General features: G+C 41.4%; 1 protein-coding gene across 1 annotated transcript in view; it reads left to right on the forward strand.

Moving 5' to 3' along the window:
- Positions 1–17,861, forward strand: part of ptchd4 (patched domain containing 4) — a 34,606-nt gene extending 16,745 nt beyond the window's left edge. Inside the window, exon 3 of the mRNA XM_076083536.1 lies at positions 16,192–17,861. Coding sequence (XP_075939651.1) covers positions 16,192–17,861 — 1,670 coding nt within the window. The remainder of the gene's footprint in view (positions 1–16,191) is intronic.
- Positions 17,862–24,226: the final 6,365 nt, after the last annotated feature.

A 24,226-nucleotide genomic window follows, 5' to 3' on the forward strand; every position in this document is an offset into this window, starting at 1 on the left:
ACCAGGAGCTCCAGGACCAGGTGCTCTGCATCCGGCACTCTGACGCAACCACGTTCCTGTGACACCTACAGGGACACAGGGACAAATAACTGGCAAAACCACACTTGTACACTTGTAAGATAGGCAGGGGCCGTCACAGGTAGGTTTAGGAAAATATCATGAAATACTTATTAGGTTTAGGCAACAAAACCACTCATCGTTTGGGTTAAAATAACTACGGAAGTGCCGTTACTGAAGTTCGCAAGTTACGTTTTTTTGCATTTTAACGTCTTGGCTAATCTATCTCGCTAGCTAATTGTTGTGTTTGCGCATGCTTCATCAATTCAAGCATGTCAGGACATTGAGTCATTCGATTTCCGAATTAAAAAAGGAGCATTTTTTTGTCCCTGGATGCGTTTTATGCTGGCGGGGAGATGGGATTTCAATGCCACATCTCAAACATCTCTCTCATTGCTCTAGTTCTCTCAATCTGCTTATCTGACATCCAACTAGCTAAAGCAGCTGCACATTAGTTTCTGCTGTAAGTATCATTACTAATGCAAGTATAAGGAAATTGCCAATTGTTTTGATACTACAGCATTATGAAGCGTTACTTATCTGTCCAGTTTTTCCCCGTTTCTTCTCACACCACAACTTAAGGCCTTATTTCTTTTCTTGGAAGAATATTTTAACTTCACTATGTTATCCTTGTGCTAATGTGTTAGCCTGCGGCTACTGATGTCTGTTGGCCACAGTGCTAACACGTATTTTTTGCTGAAGCAGAGGTACACACAGTCATTCTGCACAGTCCCATGATTCATTTGAGCTGGTGATGCACACAATAGACCTAATTATCTTATCTGAATGTAGTCCCCCTGGCATTTTAGCTTGTTCTTGATCCCTTCATCTCCTCTGTGGGGACTACTGTGACACTTGGGATCATAGAGTGATATTTAAAGCCCCTACTGATAGAATGTTATCATCTGTCAAAGGCTTGTGCTTGTAGAAAAACATGCAAATGCCACAGTGTCCTAAAATGTACAGACACTTTCAAATGATCCACACAGGCACTTCAATGCTACAGGAGGGCCTATAAATATGCAGCATTTTCCTAAAAAAAAAGGTATAGACTGATTAAGAAAAATCACTCTCAATCATCACTTATGACCCACTAGAAGTGTTCGGTGGTGTCTGCCTGGATTCTCTTTCTTCTTTTTTTGCTGTGGTCGGGACGTTTTTGGGCGTCAGTAAAGAGCCTTCGGGCTCCGCGTGGGGTTGTAACCCCCAGCTCATCAGCAGGGTGTGAAGTTAGATCTCATTCCCACCTTGTCAAATACCGCCACTGTCAAGCCCCTTGGCGTCTGATACTGAGGCACCCTTTAGCGTCTATGATCCAAAGCGGCGGTATGTGACGATGAAGCGTGCACTTCGGCTGCATTCATTCTAAATCCGGCAGCTTCCCGCAGCCTTGTGTGGAGGTGTGTGTTTATTTGTGCTTTAGACCCTGCTTTGAAACTATCAGAAAATAACTTTCTATTTCTCTGACTCACTGGACTTTTTATTTATTTTATTTTTTTATTCTAAATCTCTGTGGGATGCTATGACAATATTTACCATTTGTATTACTATTTGTATCAAATTTGAGCTGAGATGCATTATGTCTCATTGAGTTATCCTTTAAACTGACCTGGGGTAAATTTGATTGGTTGATTTTAATGTGTTCATATCACTTGGAATACCTTTTTCAGTCTAAATAAGTCACCATAGACCTGCAACACAATATCGTCTAAAGGCACTAGCACTGAAAGTTGGCACAACGGGCTCCATCGCCTAAAGGGGAGGGCGTTGTAACCACAAAAACATCCATCCTTGTCTCCACTTCTTCATCATGCCTGTGTGGTGGAGTGGCCAGCTGAAAGCCACTCCTGAGTAAGGTCAGTGTGACTGCCCGACTGGTGAATATGCGTTGGCACTTAAAGAACTCTGAGAGCATGAGGCAAAATAACTCTCCCATCAGGTCAATTAAACTGTGACCTGATAGGTGCCAAGTGCTGGAGTAGGGCTTATCACTGCGAGGTGTGGTATTGGCAGCACCACGTTACAAGGAAGCTTTTACTAGGACCCAGTACTAGATGAATCCAATATAGAGACGGGCTACCTGGGGGGAAAAAAACAACAAAAAAACCTGCACAAGTAGCAAACAGTCTTGGCACAACAGTAGGCAAGACACAAGGGCTGAGTATTGTTCCAAATGTTCCGATACTTGATCAATAGAGTGCTATTTTGTTACTTGAACTCTGCCAATCATGGCTAAATGACATTCAATTTAAAACTGGCAAAACTATGATTTCAGTCAGGAACTATCTGATCAGAAAATAAGCTAATTAAATAAAATACGCAAACTAAAAGGCCAAAAATCTCACCAGACGTTCGATGCCGATCTCTGTACTTGACCGTTTTAAATATTCCAGGCTTCACACCCAACGCTACGAGGCTCACAAAGGCACCACCGATCAGAAATGTAACACTCAAAGAACAGACACTATAACGCGCTGTGTCAAAGTTTGCATCTGGGAATACAAAGACTCTGCCCTCTGAAGCTGAACGTGGCTTGTTAAATGTAAAGCTGTATCACGGTTTCCCTTTCTTCTGTTTCATTAAAGCCTCCTTTAACGTAAAAGTAAAAGTAATACATTATTCTCTCTGAACAATGAAGCTAATGTCATCTCAGGCCTTTGAATCATGTAGAGGAAGAAACTACACGGGGCAGGTACCACCACGTGCGGGTGGACCTTTTGTTTAATATGGAGCAGCTTCTCCTCCCATCCGTCTCCCCTGTGTCTATCTGCCGTGTCATCTGCGAGCTGGCCAATTACTGCTTAGCTGAGCTTGTCACTTCCTTCTCTCTCTGGATACGCGAGGGCTGTTGGAAGTGTATAAACAGGAAGGGTGAGGAGAAAAGGGAAGAGACTCATGAAACATACATGCACCGGCATCACAGACGAAGGGACGGCTCCGTCTTTCTCTCACAGGCAGTGACGGGCCTCAATCAGCTCAGTATATTGATCTTACCAATACTTACCAATAACATGCAGCCACTGTACATCCCACAGGGAAATGGTGGTGCTCCATGGTGCCGAGCCGTAATCCAATCTTTTTTTACCCGGGCCACATTTGTCTCAGCATAAACTGTTTCAAATGGCTGCCTTGAACTGTGCGCAGGTGTATTTAATTTATTTTTGGCTGAGAGTCAAACTAGGAATTAGTTCCACCACAATCAGACACACTTACCTTAATTCCACTCCAAAGAATCCTATTGGCGGTCACAGCAGTATTGAGTTTTTAAAGCATAGAGGTGCACTGGGAAGTGATATCACCACCAGAGAAACCAAGTAGAAAATGCTTCAAAATCGTTCTAGTTTTGAACGTTTGAAGAATAGTTCTTTACAATAGATTGCCAGGCAACCAGTGTAAAAGTCACTGCATCCAGTCAAGATGTAGTCCGGGATGTACCATGTTAATTTGTGAGTTTTGGAGGTAGTTGTACTTGCAAGTATTTTTTAAAAGTCCAAGTCAAGTCTCAAGCCTTTTTAAGGGCAAGTCCGAGTCAGGTTGCAAGTCTTTGAGGGACAAGTCCAAGTCTCAAGTCTTTGAGCTAGAGTCCAAGTCAAGTTCAAGTCTTTGGTCACAATAATTTTTCTATCTTGTGAGGGCAAGATAAATAGTGACACTCAACATTCGCAGCCAGTCACACGCGGTGGCCATCTCTGCTGGTGGTGAAATGCCCGCTGGGAATCCCTGCCTGTTTCCATAAGTAGGGCCGGATGACTAATGATCGATCTATGGGCATTACTGCCGTGAGCGGCTCTGGGATGATGGAAGTGTGACAGCTTGGGGGTCGTAATTTAAGGACTGGAGGGAGGAATCATAAACCAGGTCTATACATCAATTAATATTGCTCTATGATGATATGGTCCCAGATGGAAAAACACGCCATTTCTGGAAGCCATTTGGAGTCGATACGATATACTCCTCTTGATGTTTCCACCACCATTTGATGTTGCCCTGGGCAACGGGAACAATGTTTCTTTTTAGATTCTGAGAACTAAATGTATTCCTGGCTCCATTCCCAGTGCGATGTTCTCGTTTTATTTATCTTTCCCAAGTATTACTTCCATTCTCAGTTTACAATTATAAAATCAGTGTTCAGTATTTTGCCTCACAGCAGCTTCAGTTGAAGGCTGTTTCTGTATCTGTAGTATGAGGAGCCTGCGTGGTTCTTGCATGTTAAAGTAGTTGCAGTGGCAGGAAGGAAAATTCAGTTTAATCAAAGCGGACATCAAGAATAACACAGTTTGCGACTGCACCACCTCTCCACATTCCCATGGCGATCCGGCCTGTGGGTGAAGAGGAGTAATTCTGTTTACCTCAAAGTACTCTACTGTCCTCTAATACCGCTGTGTCTGTCATTTATTTATGACAAATACTGTAATGTTCCAGTCTCAACGGATACTGCTCATAATAACTTTGTTGCTTGTGTAACAGAGAACATAATTATGCACATTATGTTTAATCCTTTTGGTTTGTTTGTAATAAGTCAGAGTGAACACAAAACAGGCAGAACTAAACCAATGTATCACAAACTAAATGAACCATTATACTGGTGTCATTTCTTTTTTCAGCTCCTTTTTTGTTTACTTTTAGTAAAAGAGAATTGTTCATGTTCAACTGGGTTATAAAAGAGAATTATTGCAACAGAGAATTTATGTGTTCGAGATATTTAAAGTTCAGTTATGCTTTGTATATGTATTTGTACTGTACTTTCGTAGATTTTGTCATTGTTCCCTAAAGGTTAGGGCTAGAGATGCACCAATACTGATATATATATTGTTCCGATACTGACTCTAATAGGCCGATCTGGAATTTGATATCATTATTTTAATAAAAAACAATTTAGTACATTTATATCTACGCATTTATATGTTACATTTTGTTCAATAAAATTAGAAAAGCAATGTCAAGCCTGATGTCGCCTTAAGCATAGAATAATGATCGAAGTCACTTTCACACAGTGAGGCATAATTAAGGCAATTTATTGATTAAACACCAGTATCAGATTGGTACATAGTATAGGCCGATGCCCAAAGCCCAGTATCGTATTTATAGTGACTTTAAATGAAAATGACTACAAACGTCGGATCGAGGCATACCTTTCGCACTTTTGGCGATAAGGCCAACAAAGATATCACAATGCTGTTGATAATTATGATATATTTATTAATAATAATGCACAATTTATAGTTTTACGCATATTGTCCTTATTGAAAATGGTTCAAATGCTGATAGTGAAACAAGTCATTTTGCTTAAAATGTGACATTCAAAACAATGTAGCTAGGAACAACGGTGGCGACGGTGTAAATGTAGGCTACAGCTGAGACTACGATCTGTTGGCTGTTCATCTGGTGTCTTTGTTGGGAGTGGAAAACGGATTCAATAATACATTTTTAGAAAGCAATAAATAATTAGCCATCGTTATCGTAGAAGGTTAAAATTTGCAAATTTTGGGATTGGAGAGAGTTTTATCACCCATGTCTACTTTTTTAACCATCAAAACATAACTCAGGTACAGCGTTTCTCTTCCAAAAAAAAGCCTCAAAATGAACACAAATTCCCTGTGGATCAGACACGGTGCAATGTCTGCTGCTCAGGCAGCAGCTACACAACCAAGTAGAAACACACCAGATTGTCTGATTTACAGCCTCATTTGTCAGCCCCGTTTGCATCACAGGAAAAGCATTTGTATTTGTTACTGCCAAGCTGCCACCAACCTTCACACAATTGATCCAGCCAAGGGTGGTGTGTGTCTCTTCTTACATGTTTTTAAGTTTACCTTCACACAGTCATAATTATGAAGACTTTGCCGTAACAGTTAGGTGGGTTGGTCAAATTTTGGGGAATGACTGAATGGCTGGATTGAATGAAAGGCCCTGCACATGTGTAACGCTGCATTCACATGGAACGACAGACGGACAAAATGTTCTGGAATGACGGAATGGCAGGACGGCAAAACGAGATAAACACATGATGGTATGTTGCTGTAGTGATGGAATTAAATGTGTTTAATAAAATGATTTAGTGTCTATTATTTTCTGTAATAATAATCACAATAAAATGATTACGCTCTAAAATGCAGTCCGTTATTCCCCGGCATAGTTTTACCGTCCTGCTCTCGACCACTAACACCATATCCGGTTTGCCGTCTTCCGTCTGCCTGATTCCATGTGAATGCATCGTAACAGGACTAAGCGTATGATCATGTGCCGAACGCATCCTCAATCCTCACTTTCTTGGATATCTTTGAAAACGTTATTCCTAATTTTCTCTTTTTCCTACAAATGTCCAGTTCATTTCCACTTGTCACACACATGCATTCTTTAAAAAAAATAAACGTACTCCTTCACAGGAAACAACTTGGTTAGGTTTCGGCAACAATACGGCTTTGGCTGGGTTAAGGAAATGAAAGGGGTTTGGGTTAGAATAACTACGGAAGTGATGTCACCCAAGTACAGAAGTCATGCGACTGATAACTCAACATTTGGGTTTGATCAACTTTGGAAGCAACATGACAAATAAATCAACATTGTGTCTTCTGGTTACACATGGGACGTGAACAGCGGTCTCCCTGATGAAAAGTCTTGGTGTGTTACTCGCCCATCCCCTCCGGTCTCCTCACTACTCTTCATTTGTTGCTCTTTTTTTTCTTTCCTATTCTAGATTAACGTGGGATAGATATGAATTGATTTCATGGGATGGATACAAATTGCAGTGCATCTCTTTTCACAGATATATAGCTGTGAACGGTGCATGGCCAAACAGCCTGCATGTGCATGTGTAGATGTATACACGTGTCGTGTGGAGAGATGTTCCCCAGCTCCACAGCGGCTCCTCCTCCATACATCAGAAACTATCGATCTCCACGTCACTGTCAGAGTTCCCTGCTCAGGAGATAACTGACATACACACACATACATGCAGCATTCTCTACTCCATGAATGTGACTGGTCATGACAAACAGGCAGGTTGGAGCCGGGATGAGGAAAATTTCAGTATGCCTCTCACACACACACACACACACACACACACACACGAGTAGCAGGAAATGCAGTGGGTACACACTTGGATGCAGCGCGTCCTCCCATAATCCCATGCTCTTCCTTTTAAAGTCATTGCATCTTCAAGCTAATGCTGCTAATGCTAGCATAATACTAACTATTAACTGTATTATCTATTGGTTTACAAGTATGGAGTAACATGGTAGAATTATTATCGACACTAGAGAGTGGCCGAACAGTTATTCATTCTCAGATTGAAATTACCGGTGAAAAGAGTGCAATATTCAAATAGCGAAAGCCACAATGTTGAGTGTAACTTACATGGAGTCTTAATAAGCTTTAAGGTATTGTACATTATGTCATTTTTGCTAGCCTCAATCTTCTGCAAAATAGAGTTGGCCCAGCTGCAAAATGAAGCTAGAGGCTGTTGTTGGAATGATATTGTGGATTGTATCTTCATCTTGCCAGCTAAATCAAATCACAGGCCGCAGTGAATACACCTCAAAGCTGAGTTGAACATGTTAGTCTGGTCTGCCTGACTCGTTGATCCTTTATCTCATTGAGGTTTGTGCAAGTTTGAATCCATGTTCCCCCCCCGACGACGGCTCTGAAATATCAGTAGCCTCCCTGTGCTGCGTACGGATACCTGCATGGCGCTGTCCGTGGTGCTGAAATAGTCATCTCCTTCCATCGCTTCGTCCTATAGTATTTAAAAGAGAAATACTATTTTCTAAATGATACGGCTGAAAAAAAAAGTCTTCAGCAGAGAGCTGTGACCAAATAATAATCTGAAAAGAAAATGTAAACGACCTAGTTGTGATGACTTTAGATGTACTTTGGTTTTGTTGGCCATCAGTTCAGTGATTGAGCGTTGAGCTTACTAGTACCCTTTTAATCTCAATCACAGTTAATCATCGTGTAGCCTAACTTTACTGCCCTAACGATAAAAATCAAAGAAAAAGTAGCCCAATTTGTCCCAATCTGGCAAACTGATTTGCCATTCGTGAATGTGTGAATATTGAAAGGGGATGAGAGCCACTTTTACAGATCATAGTCAATGAGCAGGCGTGTTGGGGGCTCATCCATTTTTAACGTTCAGCAGGAAGTGGGGTCTCGGAAGGACCCCTCTTTGACATCGCTAAATATAGCATCAAAGAGTGGTGAGCTCTTGCATATTTAATGGCTCAACTGTGCATCATACTTCCTGCGTCTGTGTATTTTGGTGCGTGGTATTTATGTTCACAGCATGCCACTGATTGCTTGTGAACTCATTTCACATCAAAGGCGAGAGAGTGACAGCAATGTTTTTCTCTCCGGTTATTTCAGACTCGTGTTCATACATTTGGGTTACACTTGACAGTTGTATTGAATATCACTCAGTTGGGGAAAAAAATGTAGAAACACAAGAAGGCGTGTGATTGGTTGGATGGCTGGGTGTATCTGTAAGTGCTCCATGTTGTCTTGTGAAGAGTGGCACTCTAAAGGGGAAAAAAATGCAGCGAATAAATGACTCTTCCATTTCAGCATCCTGGAGACCTTTTACTCTCAGTATTATTTTTTTCTGAATTCAGTCAAAAGCCGAAACAGCTGAGCAAAAATCTACACAGCAACATAGGGCTGGACAGTATTGCCGACAATTTTATCACAATATGTTTTTTTTCAATATTGATTCATGTTGATAGTCATCACTATATATTATAATAATGACAATGATACTGTGACCATAGACTGTATCTAAGAAGCGGACGTAGTCATCAACTAGTCGATCACATCATGCTGTGTTGAAGAAGACTTGAAACTAGAGATTGAGACCATAAACTCATGTTTACAATGTTTACTGAGGTAATAAATCAAGAGAGAAGTAGAGTCATTTTCGCATAGACTTCTATACAACCAGAGGAGTCGCCCCCTGCTGGTCAGTAGAGAGAATGCAGGTTTATGACACTTCTGCGTTGGCTTCACTCAGCAGAACTGGAGGTTGCCGCCTGGTTGTGACCCTCCAATCAGTTTATTCACCATATTACAGCCACAGCAGTTATTACGGACAAGGCTACGTCGGAGCCTACGACGTATTGGCTATTCGTGTAGTGTTTTTGTAGGGAGAGGGAAACGGATTCAAAATTAACTTTGGAAAAAAAAACTCATAAATCACCTTTTGCGATTGTTTTTACGGATAACCCTGCAGCAAAATCTGACACTCACTGCGATGTATCATTAAAGATCAGCATCTCCAGGGAATTAATTACTTCCCAGGATCTGATGGAAGAGGAGACCTTTCTGCCAGAGTCAGGGGGAAACACATGACAGAGATCTCATCAAAGCTGGAGGCACTTTTTGACACAGCTTTATTGTCTGTGAGTTTGAAAATGGCAACCTATGGAAGTGGCATCAGCAGATGGATACAAACAAAAGCCTATAAATAAATGGAGACATGCGTACACGTATCCAGGCAACTCACTCAACTAAAGATAAAAAAAGAATCACTCAGCTCGGTGTCAACACTGCAATGGATCCAACGTACAGAGAAGCTATACTTCAATAAACTACACTTACACCTTGTGGGCTTCATTTCATTTTTACTGCAAAACCTGCCTCTGGAAAGACACAAATAAGACAGCACATAGATTCCATGTTTTGCTGCAGAAAAGCAGAAGCAACACACTTTTTCTCTCAGAAGTGGGAGAGCTTAAACATGCAAATGATCAAGTGTGCTGTTTCACACCCCGGGGGCAAACCCAGCCAGACTCCTACTCAAAATCCAGGATAGCGTTGCTGCCGACCTACGGAGTGTGAGTGTGAGTGAGTGTGGGTGAGTGAGTCCCATATCATAAAGATACAGGAAAGGCAATCGTGCAGTTATTAAAAGCAGAGCGGTGCAAAATGTGTGGGTTTTTTTGGTGCAAAATTGCATTTGATATGGTTTTCAATCATTCTGTCTGCAGTGAAGTGACTCTTGCGTTTATGGCCACGCAAGTGTTGAATTTTTGACACGTACTTTCAATGTTGTCTACGGTGAAGCTAGTATTATTAACCGTAGTGAGCTAGTATCAGGTGCAATCGAAATGTTTGCCAAGGGAAGTCCAATTTAAAGCCTCTGCAAACTGGCTTACAGATGTATTTCTCTATAACACAAAATACTTCTGACTAAATATTCTAGAATCAAATTTAAAGGGAGTTTACCCCAACATATATATATTTTCCTTTTTCCTGCAGTACTATTTATCAATCTAGATTGTTTTGCTATATGAGTCTATATTTGAGAGAAGGCAGACATCTCTACGTGCTGTATCCCCAAAACCAGCCGAGTCACAAAAAAACTAATCTAGATAGAGAAATAGCACCGCAGGTAAGTTTTTTATTGTTTCAGCAGAGTCAAACTCACCTCCAGCTAAAATAGTGTATTAGCTGAAATTATCCAGGACAACTGTATGCAGCACCGCGGAGTTAAATTGGATAAAATTTCCTTCTTGGTTGCGAGAAAAGCCCCCAAAAGATTGGAGTTTATAAGCAGTGTTATCGTCCACATATTGATTTGTATGTGAAGATTGCTTTTTGGGCTCCCCTGTGCTCGTCCTCACTTTCACTCCCCTCATGTGTTTTTTTTTTTATTGAATTTGCATCACTCTTCTGCGGCGGGACCTCCTCTGTGCGATATTGGCTCCTCCGTCATCTCCACCTGTGTGACAAGCCGGCGTGGTTAACGGTCGCCCTGATTGGAAGAACCCCGTGGTGGGCGGGAGCGCCGCCACGCTCTCTCGCCACGTGATGGATGTGCTGCGAGGGGCCGCGTGCCGCAGAGGTTTTAGAGCAGTAATGTAGTTTAATGACTCGGTGGCTTTTTGCGGGCCAGGGGAGGAGAGGTGGGCAGCGAATGCAGGCCGAGCCTCCATTATGGGAGCAACGTAGTCAGGCTTTTATTTATTCCCCCCCCCCCTCTCCTCACAGTAGAAAATAGTCTGCAAGACAGCTGGTGACAAACTGCCCTCTTACCATCCATTCAGGGATGTACCTGCCCCTCTTGCCTCTTCATCCTTCCATTCTGAGCTACAGCTTCCCCATCTCTGCTTCCAGACACGCTGCTGTAGCGGCTGGCAGACACACAGCCTGTCCCCCATTAGAGGGAAGGGGAATAGGTGACTCAGTAAAAGGTTGCAGAGGGGTGTACGGATGCTTTGCAGCTGCTCTCTCGGTGCAAAGGCTATCACCGGCTAATCAGTAACAATGGTCAGATAATTACCAGAATGAAATGCCCATACTGACAAAAAAAACAGCCACGGTCGTAGCCAGACTTTTAGCCAGCGGGAGATAAAAGCATGCATGACGGATTTTGGTTATATGCCTTGAATGAAACAACACTGCAGTACTTTGGTGACTTGAGCATCACATTACAGCTCGGAGTCAAAAAGTGACACCAAGATCACAAGCTTCTCATTTAGATAGCGCACCCACACTAGACTGTAACGATGCAGGCACTTGGACCAGGGGGGACTATATGGATTTGATTTATTCAGCACTCAATATCAGCAATGTAAGAGACGCATCCATAGCACTTGGCTTCATTGGGAAATACACATGACCCTTGGCCGAACAGCATGAGACATGAAAGTACAATAAAAGAAATTCCTGAAGACCTCTCTCCATTTTTCTATTGTACATGTACATGTGTTAAAATGCCAAGGCAACTTCTTTTTTTTCTGGTTTGCAACCTCTACTTCTTCTACTCTGTTTACTGAGGGGTTGCAGCCGTGTGTAGCCTATAGTGCCACGCAAGGCTAGTGACAGTCTGAAGAGTGGCACCATGTAGATAGAGAATTACAGGGAACCCAGGATTGACCCCTGAGGGACCTTACAAGAGAGATAAATATTTGAGGGGTCATCACCAACCAAAACAGAGGTGTGGCATGAAACAATCCGATCTAGAGCCACATAGCTGATGCCGACACAGCTTTTGAGAGGGTTGATTGAAACAACATTGTCCACTTTGTTAAAGACTGCCCGGAGCTTGATTTAAATTGAGAGTGTTGATTATAATTTCTAGTTCTGGAACGTAAACCCCCTCAAAAGATGTTAAACCCTTCCATTTCCAGACAAAATACTGGGGACATGATCTCATTGTCCTCAATGGTAGCTACACTTGGGGAAACAGGCAAAATCAATGCCGCCTGGAAAGCAGATTTTGATTGTTTTTGCAGGTTGACATTGCTGATAACAGACTGTTATTATCTATCTCAATCCCCAGTCAGTGCACTCAGCTGTGAGCCTTCACTGCAGCTGCCAGAGAGTGTGTTACACCACCTGCAGTCTCGTATACAGAGGAAAAAGGGAGGTGAAAGGAGGCAGACTAGTTCATTTGCTGTCTGTATGTGGGTGTTTGCTCCAGAGGGTCTGAGTGTGGGTGACGATGGCGAGAGCAACAGCAAATGAGAGTGTGGTCTCCCCGGCAGACTCATAGTCGTGGCTATAAAGTTCTAGCAAGGTAGTCATACTGTGTGTGTGTGTGTGTGTGTGTGTGTGTGTGTGTGTGTGTGTGTGTGTGTGTGTGTGTGTGTGTGTGCCATTGTTTAGGGGACATCCAGGTGGCACTGATGGAGTTTTTATCACTGCAATAATCGGGAACGCAATCTCTATCTCAGTCTCTGCTGCCGTGTTGCCTCACCCCCCCCCCCCCCCCCGCTTCTTACGTCATCTATTCGTATTTCACAGAGGCCCGAATGACAAATTTGGACATTCAGTTTTGCATCTATCAGCATTCAGACATTGAGAGAATTGTCGGTTTGCACCAAACGTGATTAACATTGAGCGGCAGTCATGCTTCCAGCCATGTGCTCCTCTCCCTCCTGCTTCTTTCACTTTGTCATTGATTCAGTTCTTTGGACTGTCCACATTGACCAGGGTTTGTTTTTGTTTAACAACATTTGTCTCAGACCAGCTATGTCCCTTTTCTGCTATTATTAGCTATTTTACTCATCGTCTAAATGGGAAATATATCAGCAACCTAATATTAGTTCTCTCACAAAAAATGAATATACTCCTTTTCTTGCGTAAAACCACGTCAAATTCCCTGATAGATGTAGTGAAATATGTGCGAAAGCAACATATTTTGAGCAACACATTTTTTAATTGGCTAAATATGAGATGTGTTGCGCTATCCTTGCCGTTTTTCGTTGCTGAGTTGCCCACTAGAGCATCTGTCTTTGTTTGACACGGTTGTGAATACATATTACCCCAGCGAGCTTGTTGCTGATTTTGATCTTTGCTTGCGCTCTTTCAGCTCTCACTCAACCCCTCTAATTGGGATTCTTCTCACTTTTAAGCATGAAGCTTTCAAAGACTAACCTACTCTCACAGAGAAGGCAAGCCAGGTGTGAAATCTCCCGCTGTCATTGATGAAATGATTTCTGCTCTTACTAGAAAGCAGACTTGTTTTGTAGACCATACGAGGAATATATGTCTCCAGATTCATTGATAATGGCATAGTCATTAGTGGTAAAAGGGTTATATATGTGTGTAAAAATGAAACTATTCAGTCTCAAAAATAATGAATGTGAGCGCATGTAGAGCTGAGCCACAATCAATTACTTGATTTGCAGAAAATCAATCCACAAGCTCTTTCATAAATCAACCAGATGTGTTTGTTCCAGCCTCTTTGATGTGGGGATTAACTGCTTTATTCTACTGGGTGTGATTGCAAATTCTGTAGAATTTGGTTTCTGGAACTTTTTAATATATTACCGCAGTAAAATATATTCTTCAATACAGAATGATATTCATTTAGTACATTATGGTCCCATTTACAGTAAAATACATAATAAAGCCGGGTATAATTCATGTCAATGCATATCCCTCCCTCCACCATCGCATCCAAATATGGTTGCGGCCAAAATCCATACATCGAAGCCTCAAAACAATAGCCCTACCAAAAATAATCAACATACTAAATATTATTGAAAATAAACAGCTGCAGCACAATCAGTATGCATCACTGTTTTGGGCCTTTTTTAAATGTTTTACTGTATCTGAAAATATACAGTATTAAAGGAACTGTTATTCCCTTCAACATACAGATACAAAATATGTTGTGATGTAAGTGAATGAGTGTATCCAAAGATAAAGACTTTATAACACAAGTTCTAGATATTGCATCGGTAAAAAAAACAAAAAAACAATAGTAACCAGGGATACTTCACCAGATGGGCTCATTGTTAGTATCCACCTCCTCCTGCCAACAATCAATCACTATAATAAATCCCAGGGCTTTTCCAATCATGACTAGCAAATGACACGCTACTTAACATCCTATTTGGTAACTGGTGAAGGGAAATGCATGCCGACGCCCCTGGTGTAATGTTGGAAAAAACATGGGCATGAATTTCCCTTGTCTCCACACCCTCTAAACCAACTGGCACTAACAAATTGACTTGCAGCACAGAAACACCATCTAGCCAGCTCATTACAAAGGCCTAATCCTTTATAGTTAATTAACTTTTTGTTCTCTCTGTATCAGACGAGGGGACATTTACAATGCTGTCAAGTGTTGCAATCCCTCTCACCTGCTAGGTTTGAAAAGAATATTTTACGGCTTTAAATGTTGGCCGAGTGGCATATGCATGGGCCCAATCCAGTGTTCACTTGTACTGAAATATTTACTTGATGGAGGAAATTGATTGTAGCGTTCAGAAATTCATAGCACATTCCCTCGCAGCAGTTTCCCCCTCATCAGAAATGCAGCTCAGGCATTTTACAAATAAATAAACAGTGTGCGTGGGCGGGCGGGTGTTCCTGTGTGGGAGATTTTGCACTGTGGAGCACATGCCTTTGAACGTTGTGTATTCATGTCTATATTTTTCGACTGGTGAAAATCCCACAGATTTGACTCACATGAATGGGCCTGCTGCAGACAGATTTGGATGCTGCTTACTGGTGCATGGTAGAGAGGACTGTGTGCAACTATATCTCAGATATGAGCAGAAAAGGAAAGCCCGTGTCTCTATTCGAGGAGTTTAACCAAGGATGTTCCAATTTTAATTTTATTTTTAATCTGTCGTGTCACACTAAAACCGTTCAGCAGCTTTGCTGGTACATGGTGAATGTACCCCAAAACATCTGTGCATTGTCTTCTTTCTTTAGCACTTGTGTATTGAAGTGTGTACTGGACATGGCGGCCTCTAGGGGCCACGTTGGACAGCGAAGATTGGCAGATACCCTGACATATTTACTGCTTTTATGAAAACGCTCCAGTAAACTGTGATGCCAGCTAGTTGATCATGGAGCCCTCAGAACTTCATGTCAAAAATCAGGGTATCTACCAAGAGATTTGTGTGAACATACTGGCTGATTTGACATTAATTCTATATCAGAGTACTTGAGTACTGTACATGCCAACAAGGTTTTAATAAATCTCACAGAGTTGTAAAAATATTCTCAATGTTCCTCAACAAAGAAACACAGGATGCTATAACAATACTACAGGTTTATGTTATGACCACTAGTTCAAAATTACTTCAACTTTGTTTTCTTTGGACCTGTGTTTTTCCATTAGCCTCTGGCACTGTCAGAGTGGTAGGGACCTCAAATCGATTCATTCTTGGGGTACAAAACATGTAAAATCAATAAAAATCTGAAGATTTCAGAAATTAAGCTTCAGATTGTGTTCTGAGTTCTTCTCTGCTTTATTTGAATAATTTAATTAGTTTTTGGACAAAACATGGCATCTGAAGATGTCGTCATAAAGTAGTTGTTACGGTGGCACAGAAGTTCAAAGATAAGATCCAAATTGAAAGAAATTCTTCAAAATGTTGTGCTCATTTGTACCATGATAAAAAATTTTTATATCTGTTGATGCTGCTTAATAACATCACGTGTAGCAGTTCAGTTCAGTCACAAAAAAAAAAAGTAGTTTTAGGAATCCGGAGCATTCTGATAATGCTATTACTCAGTGGCACCAAAATCCCTCTGAGACAAGGACCATTTCACTTACTAGGAATGAGTATATCATGCAAAGAGAACAATTTTCTAAACCATGTCATGTTTGATGTACACAGTGCTAGTACATCAATGCAAACCGAATTCTTACCAAGTTCTCTCTCTCTTTCATTCTAGGCCATGGAACCAAAGGGGTGTTCGAGCTGCTGGCAGGCTGGAGGAGAACGAGGGAAAACCTCCCCTTCAAGGAGCGCGTGGCGGACGCTTTTGCCGATGTGATGGTGTGCTACACCATGACCAGCTCCCTCTACATCATCACCTTTGGCATGGGAGCTAGCCCTTTCACCAACATCGAGTCGGTGAAAATCTTCTGCCAGAGCATGTGCGTTGCCATCCTGGTCAACTACTTCTACGTTTTCTCCTTCTACGGCTCCTGCCTGGTGTTTGCCGGACAGCTGGAGCAGAACCGCTACCACAGTGTTTTCTGTTGTAAAATCCCCTCAGTGGAGTACCTGGACCGCCAGCCCACATGGTTCAAAACCATGATGAGTGATGGCCATGACTTGTCCACACACCACGACAGCGTCCCCTACCAGAATCACTTCATCCAGCACTTCCTGCGTGAGCACTACACAGAATGGATTACCAACACCTATGTCAAACCCTTTGTGGTCATTCTATATCTCATCTACGCCTCTTTTTCATTCATGGGATGTTTACAGATCAGTGATGGATCAAATATAGTGAACCTGCTGGCTAGTAACTCTCCGAGTGTTTCCTACGCTCTGACCCAGCAGAAATACTTCAGTAACTACAGTCCTGTGATTGGCTTCTACATTTATGAGCCCATCGAGTACTGGAACTCCACGGTGCAGGAGCACCTGAAGACCCTGAGTCATGGCTTCAACAAGATCTCTTGGATGGACACCTTTTTCCACTACCTGCGCGTGGTGAATGTGAGCGCGTCAACCAAGAGCGACTTCATCGCAATCCTTAAGGGCTCCTTCCTTCGCAGCCCGGAGTACCAGCACTTCACTGAGGACATCATTTTCTCCATGAACCGCGATACTGACGAGTACGACATTATCGCCTCTCGGATGTACCTGGTGGCACGGACGACAGAGAAGAAGCGAGAGGAGGTGGTGGAGCTTCTGGAAAAGCTTCGTCCGTTGATGCTGATCAACAGCATCAAATTCATTGCCTTCAATCCCACGTTTGTGTTTATGGACCGCTACAGCTCCTCTGTCATCTCGCCCATCCTGACCTCAGGCTTTAGCGTACTCACAATCCTCATCCTCACTTTCTTCCTGGTCATCAACCCATTGGGGAACTTCTGGCTCATTCTCACGGTGACGTCCGTGGAGCTGGGCGTCTTGGGTTTGATGACCCTCTGGAACGTCGGCATGGACAGCATCTCAATCCTGTGCCTTATTTATACCCTCAACTTCGCCATGGATCACTGTGTACCACACCTGTACACTTTTGTGCTGGCCAACGAGCACACTAGGACGCAGTGCATCAAGTTGGCACTGGAGGAGCACGGGGCGGCCATCCTGCAGAACGCATCCTGCTTCGTGATCGGGATCATGTCCCTGGTGTTTGTGCCTTCCAATCTGACCTACACACTGTTTAAGTGCTCCCTCCTCACGGCGGGCTGCACCGTGCTGCACTGCTTTGTCATCCTGCCCGTCTTCCTGACCTTCTTCCCGCCGTCTAAAAAGAGACACAAGAAAAAGAAACGGGCCAAGCGCAAAGAGCGGGAGAGGGAGCGGGAGAGGGAAAGAGAAAGGGAGGAGATAGAGTGCATTGAAGTCAGGGAGAATCCTGATCATGTGACAAACGTCTGAGTAGTTTGTAATTTTAGCAATGAGTATCAGTGGTTATCCGTCAGTTATTGGTGGATTAGAGGTATCCTCCAATGGTGAGCCGCCTCTCGAGGTAAAGGGGCGTCCGAGAAGTCCCCTGAGGAGTGGGAACTGATCACTCCCAACCAATAGCAGCTAAGCTGGCCAGAGTAGAGCGCAGCCCCACTGGTCAGTCATTCAGTCCTTCAGTCTGGACAGTGTATCTCATTTGCACAAACTGCAGCATGCCCACGGTTCTAAAGCTCTTTCCCAACTATTTGGTATATTAGACAAGTTAGTTCCCAGAACTCTTGCTTGCTAAGTCTGTAAGTAAATTCCAAACAATCGGTATGTGAGTCCATTTAAATATTAGCAATTCTATGTTCATCTCCTGCTGCCCTTATCTCAAAAGAAGTGAGTGAGGAACATAGCAGTCTGTTAAGCCAAGGACTAGTTGGTGAAAGTGGTTGGTGGGATCATACAAAAGTGTATAAACGAAACTGTGCAGGAGATGACTGCACGCGCACCTTACTCCTCACACCGTGGTAACGGCAAAAACAAACGAAACCAAATTCCATGGAAGGAGAGAAACTGTGTAGAGCACACAACATGCTTTTCTGTGACATTAAAAAATAGCTGAACAGCTGAACTGGGCAGATGGCATACACTGTGTCCACTATGAAGAATTATCTTGCACATTGCATCGTGCAAATTGAACCGTCGAGGATCATGTTAGCAGGAGTCAAATATTCCTGCTTTATTCCAGAGGGCAAATAAGGTCGTAGGCAATGGCAACAGGAACTGCAGTGGGCTGCAGCTTATGAAGAGGAAGTGATAAGTAACTGTCGTGCAGCAGTATTTTTAAAAGGCAGTAAGCCTGAGTATGACTTATCCGAAACTGCTTTTACACCAGACCAGTAAAACCAAAAGTGAAGGGTGTTTCCATGGCTGGAAATATGGAACTTTCTTGCAGGTCGATAACAATGGAAAGTTCCCGAGAGAGTATGAATGTCTCTGTGATCCACGTACAAAAGCTTATGGCATGGCACTGGTAATTGGAAGTTCTGAATGTGATTCAAAACTAGCAGTGGTGCTAAATAGTGTACATAATTTTTTGTTTTGACAGAGTTCTATAACAACAAAAAAAGTCTCAGTAAGTTTGAACTTTCACAGAAACCAACCACGAATTATTCAAGCTAATTTGAATGATTGCTATTTGATGTTCAGGTTTGTGAAGCAGGCTATTAAGCAGTGAAGCACCTTTCGTTGAATAGAATGTCTCTGAATAGTGTGAAAAAACTGATAAAGAGCCGTAGTGAAACTAGAACGTCCAGGTTTGTGTTCCAGAAGTTATTCAAAATCATTGACATTTGTAATAAAACAAATTACTACTAATCCAGCCCTACAACATTATCTTTGTATTTTGTTCACTCCATTTAAAGTTTATACAAAGGGGTTGATCATTGTGACAAGATCACAGATGATTATTACCCACCTCTGTTGTTCACCTCAGCCCTGCAGAGCATTGTAGCGTCTTTCAGCCCATTGTTTTGTGGCCAGCAGCCTAACTGTATGGCTCACTCTCACGACTCTCAACCTCGTTTCCAGCAGTAGGCAGCTTGTCCTGTGAAACAGCTTTGATATACCTTCTCTTTGCTACCTTCCCAGCAACAAATAGCAAACAGAGAAAATGAGTGGACATAGCATTTACCGGCTAAAGAGCCACACATGTCCATCAGGAGTCGGTGGAGACCAAAACAGAGCTTGAAGAAGAGTGAACATTGATCAGGCGATCAGAAACACAATGCCAAATTGTTGCTAATGTTGCTCCGTATCTGCTAGATGTGTAAATAATCAATTGCTTTCTAATACAGGCCTACTTTTTGAGGTGATCATTCGTCAAGATGTGTTTTTCAGCATGTTCCAAGGCCCCCACGTGACCAAAAAAATGCTGCTTTAATGAACACCATTTCCCCAAGCCTAAGACCATTCTGGGTTAATACCAACTGAAAGACTAGATATGACATAGCACTAGCACTAGCACTAGCATTGGCACCAGCCAAGGAAGAGAATTGTTACAGTGATGTATAATATGGGCAAGGCCATGCTAGAAAACCAGATTTTTTAACAGCTTTTTTTTTTATGTTAACAAACCAATCGTATAACTTTTGTTTTACAATCATCAAGGGTTTGAATGCTAATAGCAAATACTATAAAAGACACCCATTGATCTTGGAGTAGTAAAAGACAGCAGAGCATGTCACTTTTTCCGAGAGGCCAATTAAAGACACCCTCAATGAGATATTCTACTGAGCTAACGTCTGCCAGCTACCTAGAGGGTTTTATTTATATATATATGTGTATATATGTATATATATATATATATATATATATATATATATATATATATATATATATGTATATATATATGTATATATATATATATATATATATATGTATATGTGTATATACATATATACACATATATATATATATATATATATATATATATATGCGTGTGTATTATATGAGCCAAGGCCCGATAAGAATCTTGGTTGCAGTACCAAAACAAACACACTCAAGGTCAGCAGCTCTGACAGATACCAATCTCACACTGACCTCTTTGTAGGCAGATTTTTAGCTGGTGGCGTGTGATAGAGAGGCCCCATACGTGAGCAGATGTGGCTGATTGCAGACCAGTCAATATCTTCTTAAGTGATTGGCTGGTTCTTACGAGGGCTGTCATTGAGGGGACACTGCTGTCTTTGTTTCTTTGTGGTGCCACTGAGAAAGTGAACGGCTCTGACAGAGGACAGCTAAACAGGCATGTAGGGGGAGATTCGAATGGTAATATTGGACCAAATGTGAGTGAGAAATATGTGTTTGACATGGGACTGGACCAGAGAGTAAGATTCAAGTGCAAAATCAATAACTAAATGAATATCAGTGAGCAAATGAGACACGAAGGTAGAAAGGAATCATTGTTTACCTGCCATACTTTACCACAAACACATTTCCTGCTTCTCTGGAGTTAGAAAGTAATGTCAATAATAGGAACCTTATAACTTTCATCGACCAAACATCGGCCGACTTAGAAGGGAGGAGTTTTTGGCAAGCTACTTCTTGCAGCAGCTGCCGTGAACGTCACATTATGTAAAAGCCATGTCATGTATGTATAGCAAGAAGGCATGAAATGTTTGAAACACGGGAAAGAAATGCAAATCTTAAAACAATTGACTTCCCAAAATGAACTGTGTTTGCATGGCACTGTATTGTATGTATGCATGTATTTAATTTTTCTGTATGAAGTCTGCGTTTTTTTTTGTTTTTTTCTGGGGTTTTCTTTGCTACGCTGTAGTGACTTACATTTGTTGTTTCGATGCATATTCTGTAACACCATGTGCTGCAAAAGGACAAAATGAGTCACATCTGTTCCAAAACAAAAGCCAGAGGATATTTCATGTGTAAAATAACTGTAAATTTCTCTTTTCTATATTTTCTAAGAAAAAAAAATATACTATTGAAAGATTTTTAATGACAGAATTTTCTTATAAAAAGGGAAAAAAGTTGAACACATTAGGCCAGTAATAAACAGTGGAATGTTACCAGTATACTAGATCGTATTCCTTGCACACACTGCAGTGTCAATGTTTGTTGATGATTCACGTTTTTATATGGGAAACTGTGGACACCATTCTATTGTTTGTTTGTGTGTCTCGACTCCTTTACATTGTGTACTTGGTCCTAACGTTTAAGGAAGTCACCCACTACTCGACAGCCCTTTTTGAAACAACAGAACAGATTATCAGGGTTTGTAGAAATCACTTTTCACAAAAACTTAAGTTAGAAATTTACAGAATCTGTCTGAAAAACAACTATTACAGTTTGCTGTACAGCAGGTCAAGCTTCACTGCAGAGATTTCAGTATTTAGCATTACCGGTAACTACTCTGGTGCATCATTCCTAAATATACTTCCTGTCTACTTGGGCAACCAGTCATTCCTGCCTCGAAAGCTATTGCTGTTACCTAGCTACTTTTACAACTTTTCGGCTTTCTTACAATTAGCATCACTCCCAATGCTGAATGCTGTCTGATTAGGCACCTGTGTATTTAAATGGCATTATTATAAATTAATAGGAAATTCCTCTAAGGCAACACACTGAGTCTTACCAATCGGTTGTATAAACAGCATGTGATATCCAATATATAAACACGTATTTATAGTCTTCGGTATTTTTCTTTTGAAAAAAAAAAAAAAAACAGCTTAAAAGGGCCAGTGTGAAGCATTTCAAGGGATCTATTAGCAGAAATGGAATATAATATTCATAACTATGTTTTCGTTAGCTTGGGTTGAGCCCTTCATATATTAACAGAGTTTGCACCGCCATGTTTCAACAGTACGCCAGAATGGACAAACCAAACACCGGCTCTAAAGAAGGTCTTTCACGTTTGTCATTACCTGAAGGCCATCGTCATTTTCCGACACGCTTGTGAAACCTTGGCACCGCCAGCCACTGTCTAACTTGCTCCCACAAAAGTGTTATTGTGGTAAGGATGGCCTGCATTACCATGGTTTTGCACTCGGGGGCATACGTTATCTCAGTGTGGAAAGGGTGTGTGTGCGGATGGGTATTGCAATTTGCAACCACACCCCGCTAGATGCCACCAAATCCTACACACTGTCCCTTTAAACTATGAGCTTGGCATCATTCAAAATGATTCATGACCAAAACCATCACTTTGTCTGTCCATCTCTTAAAATGTTCTAATTGACTCACCCTACTGTATCGGTAGGTCTCAAATCCACTGACGATAGGCTTGGTTCCCATTGGTTGCACAGTAGTAGTCAAGAGAGGTTACTCAAACATGGGTGCATTTGTAGGACTATTTTCAGCAGCATATTAATTATATAATAGAGCTATGTGGCACAGAGGAATAAGATATAAGGCTTTGATACACACAGGATCAATACATTGGTGGTTTTGGTCATTTCATTGGATTTGTTGATAGTATGTTTTTCATATTTTTATCAGAGTTTATGTTTCTGTGTACAAATATAGTTTGAATCCTACACATTCATAGTAAAATTTGGTTGTTTGAGTCACTTTTATTCACTTGCTTTATAACCATGTATAAAACTTACGTTCATCCACGAAAATCTTTAATTCAGAAAACGAAACAGATAATGGTGACCGTACAAATATTGCACATTTTCTAATGTTACAAATCGGTTTCATTGGATCCACTCTGTAAGCTCCTGCTATATGGTGTGCTGTAGCCCCTTCTCGTCTTCTATGGGGATATAATAACTAAAATGTATGTGATACTCTGATATTACAGCTGAAATATTGATATGGCATCAAATGGGGTGTTAGACGAGGGATCCTCAGAATCTATTTTTCACTAAAATGCATTATCATCAAAAAGCAGAAACACAATTAAAGTAGGAATAAATACGCTCAAATCTTCTGTGGTGTATTGAAAGTAAATGTTTGGGCAGGTAGATGGGGTGTACTGTCCTTTGAACATGCACCAGCACATATTCAGTATGTACAGTAAGAGATTGCACAATACAGGGCAATACAAATATGCAATCACTGCTTTGCTTGTTGAATAATCTACATTGCAACCACAGCCTCAGAGGACAAACTGCTGTTTTATTGCAACTCATCTATCTTGTATGCCAACTAACTAGGTAAAATAAATAGTCTCCAGTGGCCCCCATTCATCAAACTTGTTATTTAATGGCATCTACAGTAATTCAACATTTTTCATCAAGTTTCAACATTGTGCAGAAGATCTATCTACCTATCTATCTATCTATCTATCTTAGTAGCAATACTTATAGTTGTGTGGTTGTTAAGAACCTATTGTTATGTTTCTGTTCCATACAACATTGTCTAACCGATGGTTTTGTATTACTACTTGAGTTGTATGACCCAAACACATGAAATAATGATACAATACATGAGTACGATGTGTCCATATAACTCTGGTAAGAGTACACACGGTTGTTTGCTCTTATTATTCAATGTATTTGGAGGAGTCTGGTCAGTTCAACTTTGCCAAAGTCTGAGCCTTAAATACTGTGTCTTAAAAGGGTATACCACTCATTTTAACGAGTTACATATGCTATGTATGGGAAGTCCAGTCCTCATGGTCAGCTATCGCTCAAACCACCAAGTACTGTTTCAATACAGATCCCTGAAGAGTCAGGTGATACTGGATGTCCGTTGTATACAGGTAGGCCGATAACTTTTGATAGGCTTAGAATTAGTAATGTAGCACAACTACATCATATTACAACAACCTATGGGCATAATGAAGACTTGTTTATAACTTAACAGTCTTAGGTTATTCATAGAAA

The sequence above is a fragment of the Anarhichas minor genome, unplaced genomic scaffold (assembly GCF_050575085.1).
Source record: "Anarhichas minor isolate MPS153535 unplaced genomic scaffold, ASM5057508v1 ptg000136l, whole genome shotgun sequence".
Classification (NCBI taxonomy): domain Eukaryota; kingdom Metazoa; phylum Chordata; class Actinopteri; order Perciformes; family Anarhichadidae; genus Anarhichas; species Anarhichas minor.